Raw genomic sequence first — 14,421 nt, 5'->3', positions numbered from 1 at the left:
GACTTTTTTGACGGACTCCTTGTAGATATTGATTCCCTGAGTAAGCAACCAAGACTTTTTGACCAGTGACACAAAGTACATCAGCTCTTAGAACAAAATGAATTAAGTAAAATCGATAATGATCTGAGAGCAGTGATTTGGAGCCCAGGCTCAGATGCTCCCGTGCATGAACAATAAAACTGGTAAAAATAACAACAACAAAAACTGAAATCTATTTGGCGTGCACAATGGTCGAGTGCGCAAGGTGCATGCAAATTTCCGTCATATTTGGGCATTCAACGGGCTCTCGGCAAAATAAAAATAAAAAGTAGTTTCAGGTCTCTACGAAATTTTGAAAAAGTGCAATGTTGAGAGCATATATATTTTTATTTTTTTGCATGTGCTCCTCGAATATCCGAACACCACAAAAAAGTTGCACAAATATTGTACTCCCTCCGTTCTTAAATATAAGTCTTTCTAGATATTTTACTAGTAGGCTACATACGAATGTATATAGACATACTTTAGAATATAGATTCACTTGTTTTGCTTCGTATGTAGACTTCTAGTAAAATATCTTAAAAGACTTATACTTAGGAACGGAAGGAGTACATCCGAGCATCTTGCATGCCAAAAATGTACATATTTGTTTTTTATTGAATTTATTGTTTGTCAGAAGCAGATGAGCTTGGGTTCAGATGGCAGCTACCGACAAAAAGGGCATTTGCATGATGATGACTATCAAGGAACAGTGTGTAGTATCCTGTCAGGTAACATCTTTTAGTCCATTTCAGCAAAAAAAAACATCTTTTAGGCCGGCCATAAGGGGTGTTAAACATGTTTGCACGTATGTAGGTTCAGATTTATATGTCGTACATGTAGTGTCTATCTCATCTCTGTATTTACCTCTTTCTTGGGAGACAAGACACCGATCGCAAACCCTTATACCTATATATGTGCCTGTTGCACGATCAATAAGAATTATCGATGCACAATTCCTTCTCTCGAAAACTAACATGGTATCATTCACCGTATCGATCCTACCCTAGCTTCCGCAACCCTAGCCGCCGCCTCGGGCCGCCGCCGCTCCATGCCGCCGCCATCTACCCTAGCCGCCGCAGCCATCTGTTGCCGCCACGGCCGTCCCACGCCGCCGTCATCTTCCCCATCACACGCACCGCGTCGCATCTGCCACGCCACCTCTCCCAGCCGCCGCGCTCCTCCACTACGCGCCGACGCCCTTCTCTCCCTCCAACGCCGCCATCATGTCCATCGCCTCGTCCCGCACCAACCCTTTCGCCGGCCCTGATCCCGCTGCTATCCGCGACATCAACATCAAGGATAACCTACTCCTCACTTCTCTTCCGCAAGGAGAACCTTGTGGATCACACCGACGACACCCTCGACTCGCGTGCCATGGGAGACGATCCTGATTGGACCGCGATCGAAGCCACGCTCATCTGGTGGTTCTTCACTACCATCTCCAAGGACCTGTTCTACACGGTCGTGAGTGATGGTGATGACGCTCGCACCGTGAGGGGAAAGCTCAACAGACTCTTCACCGACAGCAAGCTTCTGCGTCGTGTTTTCCTGCAGCAGGAATTCTTTTCCTGTCATCAGGATGACAACAAGCTTCAACGTCATGTTTTCCTGCAGCAGGAATTCTTTTCCTGCAGCAGTACTCTTCACCGAAGATTACTGTCGCCGTCTCAAACAACTTTTCGATGAGCTCCGCGACATTGGTGCCAAGGTCGATGATGATCTCCTTCTCAGCACGCTCACCGTCGGCCTTAACGAGGACTTCGGCAACGCTGCCGGTAACCACACCTTGATGTCGGATCCCTCCTTCCCCAAGTTTGTCGCATACTTGAAGTTGGAGGAACGCCGGATGAAAGGCGTGAAGAAGCGGGTGCAAGACCAAGCTCTCGCCGCTGGCACCACCCGCGGCACACCGCCGTATCCCGCCCCTCCCGCGCCACGCCAACAGCCTCCCCACCCACCTCCGGGGTTCTACCCTGCGACTCCCCCCCCCCCTCGTTCCACAACAGCAGCAGGGCGGTGGGCGGCGTGGCAACCGCCGAGGCGACGGTCGCAAGCAGCAGCAGCAGCAGCAGCCTGGGGCCGGTTCAACGTCCGAGTGGGCGCCTTGTCAGCATCAACCCTCTCCTCCCTGGACCTACGGCACCAGCCCATGGACAGGCGTTGTACACGCATACTCCATGCCGGTGTCGCGGGCCCCTACTCCGAGCCTCCTCGGGCCTCCTCCGCCAAGCCATCAAGCCTACCTCGCCGGACCAGGCGCCGCCCCTACTGTCGCGCCGTACCTGGCCCTCCCTGCATCGCCGGCTCCAGAGGCCTACGGCGCCCCCGCGTCACCATACGGCGGGTTCTACCCGCACCAGGTTCCGCCCCCATGGGACCCCTCCCTCCTCGCTGCTCTACACTCAGCACCGACGCCTGGTAACTATGGCGGTGGCGGCGACTGGTACATGGACTCGGGGGCCACTGCTCATATGACATCTCATCCCGGTAACCTCATATATGCTATTTCTGTCTCCACCCCCACCCACATCACCATCGACAACGACGCTTCCTTACCCATTACACATGTCGGTCATACGTCTTTTCCCTCTAATTCCACTCCCATTAGCATGTCTAACGTCCTTGTTTCTCCCGACTTAGTCTCAAACCTTTGTTCAGTTCGTTGTCTTGCTCGCGAGAATCCACTTACTATTGAATTTGACGTTGTTGGTTTTTTTGTGAAGTACGCCCGTACCCGGATGGTTCTACACCGATGTGATAGCCCCGACGATCTCTACCCGATGCATCACTCCACCTCCACCACCGCCACCCGTCTAGCCGTCCTCGCCGCCAGCATTGACCTTTGGAACGCTCGTCTTGGTCATCCCAACTCCACAGTTTTACGTCAAATTCTTCAGAGTTTTGCTTTCTCCTGTAATAAGGTTGACAATCATTCTTGTGAGGCATGTCGTCTCGGCAAGCATGTTCGTCAGCCCTTTAGCGAGTCAACAACTATTTCCACCTTTCCGTTTCAGTTATTGCATAGTGATGTTTGGACATCCCCTGTTGCTTGCAACAGTTATTGCATAGTGATGTTTGGACATCCCTTGTTGCTAGCAACACTGGTTATCTATATTATTTAGTGATATTGGATGATTTCTCTCATTACATGTGGACATTTCCTCTCCGTCGTAAATCCGACGCACTCGCCACACTCACCGCCTTTTATTCCTATGTCACTACACAATTTGGTCGTCCTATTCTCGCCTTGCAAACTGATAACGAAAAAGAGTTTGACAACACCGCCGTTCGCCACCTCCTTGCGTCTCACGGCACTGTCTTTTGTCTCACTTGTCCCTACACCTCTCAGCAAAACGGTCGAGCTGAGCGCGTTATTCGCACTCTCAATGACTGTGTCCACGCGTTGCTCTTCCACTCCAACGTACCACCTCGATTTTGGTCGGATGCTCTTGCCACCGCTAGCCTACTCATTAACATCCGCCCGTGTCGCCCTCGCTGGAACTGTGCTCCTCATCAACTCCTTTTTGGTGCGGCCCCATCCTATGATGGTCTTCGCATTTTTGGGTGTCTCTGTTATCCTAGCACCGCGTCCATCACCCCGCATAAACTTGCTCCCCGTTCGGTTCCTTGCATCTTTCTTGGTTACCCTCCCAACACCAAAGGTTACCAGTGCTATGATCCAGTGTCCCATCGTGTCTACACCAACACCAAAGGTTACCAGTGCTATGATCCAGTGTACCATCGTGTCTACACCTCGCGACACGTTTACTTTGATGAGTTTGTGTTTCCATTCCAGCATGTCCCGCCACCGCCCGAGCTACCCACGGTGCCTTCCGCGGCCAGGCTCGCCCCTACCATCACCTTTGGCGAGTCTGCTACCCCGCCGAGCACCACTACAGCCCCGGTTGCGCCTTCCTCCTCTGGGGATTTGGTGGCCCGGGATCGGCTGCTCCCCCTCGCGGCCCCGCAGACGCAGTCGTCCTCCTGGACGCCCCTGTTGCCGCCCCCGCCGACGCCTCGTCAGTACCCTTGGAGCTCGGCTCGACATCCACCTTGCCGGGCTCCCCCTCTAGTCCGTCGACAGCACCTGCACCTCTCATCGGTGCGGTCACTCGGGCTTGGACTCGGACTTTTCGTCCCAGCACGCGCTACCCCGATACCGAGTACGCCTGCACAGCGACTACCTCGGCGTCCACTTCGACTACCTCACCACTACCCACCTCTGTTCGCGCAGCCATTCAGGATCCGAATTGGCTCGCTACGATGCATGAGGAGTTTGATGCCCTACAGCACAACCGTACGTGGCAGCTTGTCCCGCGGCCTCCCCATGCCAATGTCATCACCGGCAAGTGGGTATTCCGTCACAAGACTCGACAGCGCGCAGGTCTGGACTTCACCGACACCTTCACCCCGGTTGTAAAACCAGGCACGATTCGCGCAGTGCTCCAGCTCGCTGCTTCTCGTGCTTGGCCGGTTCATCATCTTGACGTGTCCAATGCATTCTTGCATGGCCACCTCGAGGAGCATGTGTTCTGCCAGCAGCCTACCTGTTTCGTCGACGCCACTTCTCCAGACCATGTGTGCCTGCTCTCCCGTTCCCTTTACGGGTTGAAGCAAGCTCCTCGGGCTTGGTACCAGCGGATTGCAGCCTTCCTTCAGGAACAGGGGTTCCGGTCCACACGATCTGATGCTTCTCTGTTCGTTTACCTCCAGGGAGCCGCTACTGCGTACCTTCTTCTGTATGTCGACGACATCATCTTGACTGCATCATTGCCGGCCCTTCTGCAGCAGATTACAGCACGTCTTGGCACTGAGTTTGCTCTCAAGGATTTGGGGGCTCTTCACTTCTTCCTCGGTATCGAGGTTGTTCGCACTGCCTCTGGATTCTTTCTGCATCAGCAGAAGTACGCTCATGAGCTGTTGGAGCGAGCGGGCATGCTTAACTGTAAGCCCGCTTCTACGCCTGTCGACACGAAGGCAAAGGTGTCCGCCATCGAGGAAACTCCGACGTCCGACGCCCCCTTCTATCGCTCCATCGCCGGTGCTCTCCAGTACCTCACGCTGACGCGGTCGGATCTTCATTATGCAGTTCAGCAGGCGTGCCTTCACATGCACGCCCCATGTGACACCCATTGGTCTTTGGTGCGTCGCATCCTTTGGTACATCCGTGGCACCACGACTATGGGTCTCACCCTGACGGCTGTTGGGGAACGTCGCATGGGAAACAAAAATTTTCCTACGCGCACGAAGACCTATCATGGTGATGTCCATCTACGAGAGGGGATGAGTGATCTACGTACCCTTGTAGATCGTACAGCAGAAGCGTTAGAGAACGCGGTTGATGTAGTGGAACGTCCTCACGTCCCTCGATCCGCCCCGCGAACAATCCCGCGATCAGTCCCACGATCTAGTACCGAACGGACGGCACCTCCGCGTTCAGCACACGTACAGCTCGACGATGATCTCGGCCTTCTTGATCCAGCAAGAGAGACGGAGAGGTAGAAGAGTTCTCCGGCAGCGTGACGGCGCTCCGGAGGTTGGTGATGATCTTGTCTCAGCAGGGCTCCGCCCGAGCTCCGCAGAAACGCGATCTAGAGGAAAAACTATGGAGGTATGTGGTCGGGCAGCCGTGAGAAAGTCGTCTCAAATCTGCCCTAAAAGCCCCATATATATAGGAGGAGGGAGGGGGACCTTGCCTTGGGGTCCAAGGGATCCCCAAGGGGTCGGCCGAGCCAGGGGGGAGGACTCTCCCCCCCCCCCAAACCGAGTCCTACTTGGTTTGGTGGGAGGGAGTCCTTCCCCCTTCCCACTTCTTCCTTTTTTTTTTCTTTCCTTTGATTTTTTCTTTCTTGGCGCATAGGGGATTGGTGGGCTGTCCCACCAGCCCACTAAGGGCTGGTGTGACCCCCCAAATACCTATGGGCTTCCCCGGAGTGGGTTGCCCCCCTCCGGTGAACTCCCGGAACCCATTCGTCATTCCCGGTACATTCCCGGTAACTCCGAAAAACTTTCCGGTAATCAAATGAGGTCATCCTATATATCAATCTTCGTTTCCGGACCATTCCGGAAACCCTCGTGACGTCCGTGATCTCATCCGGGACTTCGAACAACATTCGGTAACCAACCATATAACTCAAATACGCATAAAACAACGTCGAACCTTAAGTGTGCAGACCCTGCGGGTTCGAGAACTATGTAGACATGACCCGAGAAACTCCTCGGTCAATATCCAACAGCGGGACCTGGATGCCCATATTGGATCCTACATATTCTACGAAGATCTTATCGTTTGAACCTCAGTGCCAAGGATTCATATAATCCCGTATGTCATTCCCTTTGTCCTTCGGTATGTTACTTGCCCGAGATTCGATCGTCAGTATCCGCATACCTATTTCAATCTCGTTTACCGGCAAGTCTCTTTACTCGTTCCGTAATACAAGATCCCGCAACTTACACTAAGTTACATTGCTTGCAAGGCTTGTGTGTGATGTTGTATTACCGAGTGGGCCCCGAGATACCTCTCCGTCACACGGAGTGACAAATCCCAGTCTTGATCCATACTAACTCAACTAACACCTTCGGAGATACCTGTAGAGCATCTTTATAGTCACCCAGTTACGTTGCGACGTTTGATACACACAAAGCATTCCTCCGGTGTCAGTGAGTTATATGATCTCATGGTCATAGGAATAAATACTTGACACGCAGAAAACAGTAGCAACAAAATGACACGATCAACATGCTACGTCTATTAGTTTGGGTCTAATCCATCACGTGATTCTCCCAATGACGTGATCCAGTTATCAAGCAACAACACCTTGTTCATAATCAGAAGACACTGACTATCATCGATCAACTGGCTAGCCAATTAGAGGCATGCTAGGGACGGTGTTTTGTCTATGTATCCACACATGTAAATGAGTCTTCATTCAATACAATTATAGCATGGATAATAAACTATTATCTTGATACAGGAATTATAATAATAACTATACATTTATTATTGCCTCTAGGGCATAATTCCAACAACGGCATCCCCGGACATCAGCCTAGTCGCCTACTCCGACGCCGACTGGGTTGGGTGTCCCGACACCAGGCGCTCTACCTCTGGCTACTGCGTCTACCTTGGCCCCTCTCTGATCTCGTGGTCGTCTAAACGACAACCCACGGTTTCACGATCGAGCGCCGAGGCAGAGTATCGCGCTGTGGCTAACGTCGTCGCCGAGTGTTCCTGGTTCCGACAGTTGCTCCAGGAGCTGCTATGTGAGGTTCCCAAGGCCACGTTGTCTACTGCGACAACGTCTCCGCGGTCTACCTCTCTGCTAATCCTGTTCACCATCGACGGACGAAGCACATAGAGCTTGACATCCACTTCATTCGGGAGCACGTTACGCTTGGTCGTGCTCGTGTTTTGCATGTACCCATCGTTCAGCAGTTTGCCGATGTGATGACGAAGGGACTTCCTACCTCGACATTCGAGGGGTTTCAGGTCCAGTCTTTGCTTCACAGGCAACGCTTCGACTGCGCGAGGGGGAGGGGGGTTAAACATGTTTGTACGTATGTAGGTCTGGGTTTGTATGTCGTACCTGTAGTGTCTATCTTCTCTCTGTATTTACCTCTTTCTTGGGAAACAAGACACCCATTGCACCCCTTGTACCTATATATGTGCTTGTTGCACGATCAATGAGAATTATCGATGCACAATTCCTTCTCTCCAAAACTAACAAGGGAAATAACTTAGCTAGTAACATAACATACCCCAAAACAAATTTGTTTATGTGACAAGTAGTTAATGAGGAAAGTGGTGTTTGTGATAACATAATTTTTTGCAACAAAATAAGTCTACGTCTAAATAAATGAAGACTTACATGATACCACAACCAATTACGAAGGTGCATGTTACTAGTCTAAGTAACTTCCCCCTGAGACTAGTCTTATCAATCTTATGGTAAACATGCCATCTACTTTCTTTGTTTTTAAATATAAGTCTTTTTAGAGATTTCATTACAAGACTACATATTGTATATAGACATACTTTAAAATGTACATTCACTCATTTTGTTTCGTACGTAATATTCTAGTAAAATCTATAAAAAGACTTATATTTAGGAACGAAGGGAGTAAGTGACTTCCCACTTTACTAGTGTAAGAGCATTTCTAGAAGACCCCGTATAAAGTCAATCCGCAAAAGTCGTTTATAGTTCGTCGAAAAAGGGTTTTGCGCACCGGCGCAGGCGTGGACAGAGTCAGATCCCGTAAATCGGACCCGTAAAAAAGGATATTCACAGAAGATTTTTTTTACGATTGGCAATGCGGGGTCTGCTCGGGAGGCACCGCCTCGACCCCGCAAACTGAAGACCCCGTAAATCAGAATTACTAATGTGCAATATAAGTAGAATGTTAATATTACAAATACAGTAATCATCCAAAATACATTAATCATACGATACCTTCTGCGAAAGAGGTGCGGCGGGTATGTTGGATTGGCGACGAAGTAGTCTTGCATCAACATATCGTTTCCGAGATGGCGATTTCGAGGAATGCAAAGACGGCCGACAGTCGATCCTCGCCGCCTCTTTCGGTGCTCGTCTTCGTGCTCCTTCACGGCAAGGGCCATCACCAAACTCTGCTGGCAAAATGTGAGAAGCATCGTCTCAACATCTGAGTCATCCGAATCTGATGAATCCTCGAGTAGAAACTTCTCGCACATGCTCAACTCCATCTCCGACGGTGGCTCTCCCTCCGCGGTGGATTGGCGAATCCAGAGGAGACGTTACAGCGGCTCGACGGAAGAAGGCAGGGGCGCCCCAGCGGCGTGATTCACCCCGCAGATTTGGCGGGATCGCCGACGACGGACTGGCGGAACCAATGGCAGGGCGGCAGCAGAAAGGGCGCGGGCTGAAATGTTCATCCCGCCAACCGCTTCCCCGGGATACAGGGCATCATATAGGTGAGGTGGAAACCTGTGTTTTCGCAGGTCAGGGGGGAATTTGCTGCGCCCCTCAAAAAAATTACGGGTCAAACGTGTTTATGGGGTTTGGTCTAAGCAGCATTTTCCGTGCAAACTCTTACTTTGGCGATTATTTTACAGGTCGGGGCATTATATGGGGTCTGCTAAAGATGCTCTAAGTATTTGGGTTTTCTTCTTTCATTTACAAGGAAAGATTATGGTGACTTCTCCCTTACTTTGGCGATTATTTTGCAGGTTACTGAGTCTGCTAGAGATGCTCTAAGTATTTAGGTTTTCTTCTTTCATTTACATGGAAAGATTATGGTGACTTCCCATTGTAACTAGTCTATGTTACTAGTCTAAGTGACTTCCAACTGGTCTAAGTATTTGAGTTTTCTTCTTCCATTTACAGGGAAAAATTATGGTGAGCACGCCATCTGCAAAATTAAAGCTTTCTGACAAAACAAGAGAATAAGATGAACGAGGCTCGCTCGATAACTGATCATTTACAACGTTCACCTGCCCTACACAAGTACACAGTAGTGCTCACTCTGAATCAGAACCAAAAGAACAGAAGAAGAAGAAAAAATAGTTCATATATAGTAGATCTGGCCTACGTTGAGAAGGCTTTCATGAGGAACATTGAATATCACGCTGTGTTCTCTACAGACCTTCCTGAGGAAGGCATACAGGTGATCCACAACAATCCTCTTGATGATCCCTGAATCCCTGCGGGCACGGACAATGGTGTTGCCGAGGATGTGCACGACACCCGCGTCCTTGCAGCTGTTGAGGAACTCCAGTTCGTCGCCGAATGTTTGGCTGGAATACCTTGTTAGGCTGTTGTTCCCTGTTGGCGGCGACTTGGCCAGCACAATGGAGGAATCATGTGATGAGTAGCTCAGGTCGCTTCCAGCCTTTTCGCTCATCAGCAACGCATTGGTGGATCTCTGGACCTTTCGCTCCGACATGGTGAAGTCCTCAGAATCAGAATAGCCATCCATCATGCTCTCAAGTCTCACAAAGATCAGGAGCCTGTCAAGAAGCATCTTCTCGAAGTCATCATGCTTCTTGTGAATGTCTTTGTACCCGTACCTCGTGACACAGCGGAACATGTGAAAGTTCTTTGGCCCGATCCTCTTCATGATAAACCGTTCTTCAACTGGGACAGTGTACACCGGAAGGTACTTGACACACACAAAGACGACAACAGAGTGGATGGCAGGGAGGTTGGTGATGAAATGGGAGAAGATATGTGGAACACCACTTGCCAACTCGGTGTATACGAAGCCGATCCCAGGAACCCTAACAAGACCGAGGCTCGGCCCGAGTCCTAGAATCCAGGCCATGGAAACCTTGCTGTGCATCTCAAATTCATAGCGCTTCACGGTGCAGAAATGCCACACGTACATGATGATAAAGAAGGTGATTGCAACGGCAAGTGGGACCCAACCACCTTCATCCACCTTATTGATGCAGGCTATGAAATATGGAAACTCCACCATCAATGAGAGCACAAGAAAAGTGACAACAAGGATCCAGTGGCTCTTCCATACTAGCAGCATTATTGGGACCATGAGGAACGTTGTTACCAGCATAACTATCACAACTGCTGTGCCTGTTCAGATAGCATGACATGCAAATAAGTAGGGCGTAATCTGCGGAATGCGGAGTGCATTATAAAGGTTCAGCTCCACGACATGTGGATGCTACCGCTCAGTAGTTGATGCTGGCCCACTTCACTTTTCAGCAAGGTAACCTAATTTATAGACCAAAGGCCATGACCGTCTTTGTCAATGAGACACCAGGTCAGGCATACCAACTTAATGAAGGGGAGAATAGAAATTCAAAGCATAACACGTTAACAGAGAGAAACATAGAAACCTAATTTAGCTTAGACTAAGCTTGCAATGGAAACATAGTAAATGTTAGGCTAGCCTGAATCAAACATTACAATCCATAGTGATTGAAAGTCCATTTAGGATTCTCCAGCTATCAGTTCTCGCTTTAGTCGTTTCTTTTATTCAATTGTTATTGTAAAATCGGATGCACTGGATCATATTATGTGACAAAGTTCTGGCATGTTGTTAAAAAATGCTGGTTCTGTTTGTCCAGAAGATACGCTAGCTATCCTCTGTTTCACAGTAACGTGAAAACTTGATTAACTTACAAACTGAACCGAGTAGCATAGAAAAGAGAAATAACAAACCTTAAGTTTCCTTATTCCGTTATATGTTCAGAGATGCAAAAGAAGCTGTGAAAAGTAAAGCTCACCGTATGCATTTCCGATCTGGATTTGGTTCTTAAATCCAGCAGTCACAGCAATGCAAAGAATCATAAGTACCCAATTAATGTCAGGGATGTAAATCTGCCCAAGGAATTTTTTTGAGGTGTGCACAACACTGACACGGGGAAAACAGCCCAGAGCAAGAGCCTGCTTTATAATCGAGAAGGTAGCAGAGATGGTGGCTTGACTTGCAACTATTGCTGCAAGAGTTGCAATGATGAAGGCTGGCCAATATATGGCATCTGCAGTGATCAATCATCTTACCATGAGCATATCATATTGCAAACAGCACTAGTAAACAGAAAGAATGGTGAGATATGCACTATGTCAATCTGCATATCGTGTAATGATGCATTGATATTGTTTCTTGACATAAGATGATATTTTTTGTGTGGGGACCTGGAATGGAGCGATAGAAGGCATCAACCACATGATCCTTGTGGACAATAATATAAGCAGCCTGCCCAGTGTACGCAAGGAGAAGGCAAGGGAACACCACTAGCGTGAAAGCAATCTGCACATAGAAATCATTACTTTGTCCAAGCAATATACCGATCATAATTGATCTAATGAACGTGCTCGTTACCTGAATAGCCAATACAGGGAAATGACATAGGTCAGCAAATAATGCTTCGGTCCCTGAAAAGGAAGGTGATACAGGTAATTCTCCTGTTTCTCATGATCACTCCAAATGTGATTAATAAATGGAATGGATATGAGAATTGCCAATGACCTGTGATGCTAAGCATAACTCCTCCAAGAGAGGTCCAGATCTCAGACTTCCCTCGTCGGAGAAACCGGTAGATATAGACTGGATTATATGCTTTTAGAACTGAACTGTTATACTTGTGGATGTTGAATGCCCCGAGGCTCCCAATAAGAATAAACCAAAGGAACACTAAAGGCGCAAAGAGCCACCCAACTTTATCTGTACCATAGTGTTGCATGCTGAATAATCCGATTAATATGGCCACCGCGACGATTACAACCACATCTGTCAGATATTGAAGAAACAAATATCAAATGATTTGACAACCATACGAGAACAACGGCTAGAGCGTTCCTCACTAGATCACAAGAAAAATGATCAGATCAGGCCAGCTACTGAAATTTTCAATGTTTGCCTATGGATCTTTTTAGATATATTACAGACACTGATTTCTTCCTCTCATTATGCTCAAGTTGACGTTGTTATATAATATCACTATGCAAGCTCCACTTAAAGAATTAAACAGAATTTTCACACAACACTTGCGCAAAGATAACCATATAAAAGAGTAGAATTACCTGTACTCATCTTCGGATTCTGAACTCGTATTCCACCTGTTGCAGAGAGAACTGCAGAACATGAACATAAAAGTTACGATCCAAGTTCCAGTTGTATTACTTGGGAAAAACTGCGTCTCCAAATACCTGATATAGCAGGAGTAAGGATCCCATCTCCAATGGCAGTACAGGTACCGATAAGAACAAGAATAAGAACACAGTTCTTTTTATATCCATGCCCCTCTAGCCATCTCTTCACTTTTGCTGCAAGTGAATTCTCCTCATAAGTTTGTCGGCTATATGTTGTTAGTTCTTCATCGGTCTTATGTTGGTTGGGTATAGTGCTGACCTTTGCATGCCGGCAAAGTAGAGAATAAAGAGCAAACGTGCCACCTATAAATAGAAACAAAGTTGTTACCTTAAAGTTGTGCAAAGAAATTAAAAAACCCAAGGAGGCAGTTAAGTATCTGTCGCCCCAGCACAAAATAAAATGTACTCCGGACTTCGCCTCTAGAGATATTCATGATTAGTAGAGTTTGTATTCTTGCAGAAACCTGAACAATCATAAAGATAATGAATATGGATAAGCTTGCGAGAATGCGAGATCTCACCTTGACCATTATCATTTGCCCGTAAGACAACAAAAACATACTTCATCAGAGGAATGAGCGTGAGGGTGTAAATGATCAATGAAAGAGCTCCAATAACATCCTCGTCATTGTCGACCCCGTGCGGAAATATATTGTAGAAAACATACAATGGCGATGTACCTAAGTCACCAAAGACTACACCAAGGCTCTGAAATGCAAGCCTTAGTAACAAAACTGATGAAGACTTCTGCATGAACAAAAACGAAGAGTCGTTTTAGGTTCAGAAAGGGCAAGAACATGACAGAGATACAGAGGAAATCACAGTTTACACCAATTAAGACCATCCAACATATGGTCCCTGGTCTTCTTCATATTAAAAACATTCACACCAAAGAAGCACTCAACTTTGTTTCAGATGGATACAAAAAGACATGTGAGATACTCTGCACTCACTAAAGCAGAGTTTGCAGAAATATAATATTAAACTCAGCATGCATATACCAATATCCAAATGTACTACTTGCAGACCTTTTCTATGTACATGTTCTTGAGCCTGCTAGCCTCCTCATCCATGGGCACATCAAGATCCTGATCCAGCTCCCACAAGCTCCCGGGGTTGGTCGTCTCGATGTCCGATATTGATGCCATTTGCCTCCTTCAGGCTCAAAACACCAGGAACTTTCCCAACGGCCCAAATCGGTCCTTGCAGCGGCACAACAGAATAAGAGCCTTTTTCAGGCCCACCAAAAGAACTCCAGAGTCAATGTCTCGCTCTCGATTCCACCTCAAATCCTGAAAATACGAGAAGGGGAAGTCAGAATGCCACTTGAAATCTCTACAGCAAGCTCGGCACATCGGAGGGTCCAATCTGTGGACACATTGCTCACGAATCAGTGAACAATGGAGGACAGGTGGGTAACAGGAGAAAGGGCATACCTCGAACCCTCAGCTCGGTGCTCTGCCCCGGAAGGCCGAGAAACAGCGACCCCGCACACCGCGATTGGGGAGAAGCAGCCCCACCCCCACCCCGTCTCAGCCGTCTGGCGCCCGTGGACTCGAGCGGCGGCGGCAGCTGGCGGAGGTGAGGAATCGAGCGGGGGCGGCGAGGAGTTGAGCAACGCGCGGCCTCCCGTGGGCCCGAGCGGTGGCGGGAGGCGATGGGGAATCAAGGACGGCGATCCGTGGACTCGGCACGCGGGCTGGCGGCGGCGGGGCCGGCAATGCTGGGATCGGGTCTCAGGTGGCGGCGGGCATTGGGAGGAACGGAAGCAGAGCGGCTCGGAAACCTAGCTCGCGGTGGCTTTCTT

At 48.7% G+C, this 14,421-nt stretch overlaps 1 protein-coding gene across 1 annotated transcript; it reads right to left on the bottom strand.

Annotated features, from left to right (window-relative positions):
• Window positions 1-9,443: 9,443 nt before the first annotated feature.
• LOC123395947 (putative potassium transporter 12) lies at window positions 9,444-14,421 on the bottom strand. Its single transcript, XM_045091002.1, has 10 exons — window positions 14,051-14,421; window positions 13,643-13,906; window positions 13,136-13,361; window positions 12,672-12,917; window positions 12,546-12,596; window positions 11,992-12,252; window positions 11,845-11,897; window positions 11,658-11,772; window positions 11,246-11,500; window positions 9,444-10,589 (listed from the first exon to the last, which is right to left on the bottom strand). The coding sequence occupies exons 2-10, from the start codon at window positions 13,760-13,762 to the stop codon at window positions 9,565-9,567; spliced, it is 2,352 nt and encodes a 783-aa protein (XP_044946937.1). The 5' UTR covers window positions 13,763-13,906; window positions 14,051-14,421; the 3' UTR covers window positions 9,444-9,564.

Source organism: Hordeum vulgare, chromosome 1H, assembly GCF_904849725.1.
Source record: "Hordeum vulgare subsp. vulgare chromosome 1H, MorexV3_pseudomolecules_assembly, whole genome shotgun sequence".
NCBI classification, from domain to species: Eukaryota; Viridiplantae; Streptophyta; class Magnoliopsida; order Poales; family Poaceae; genus Hordeum; species Hordeum vulgare.
Note: the sequence above shows the minus strand (reverse complement) of the source record. Positions and strands in the feature narration are given on the sequence as shown.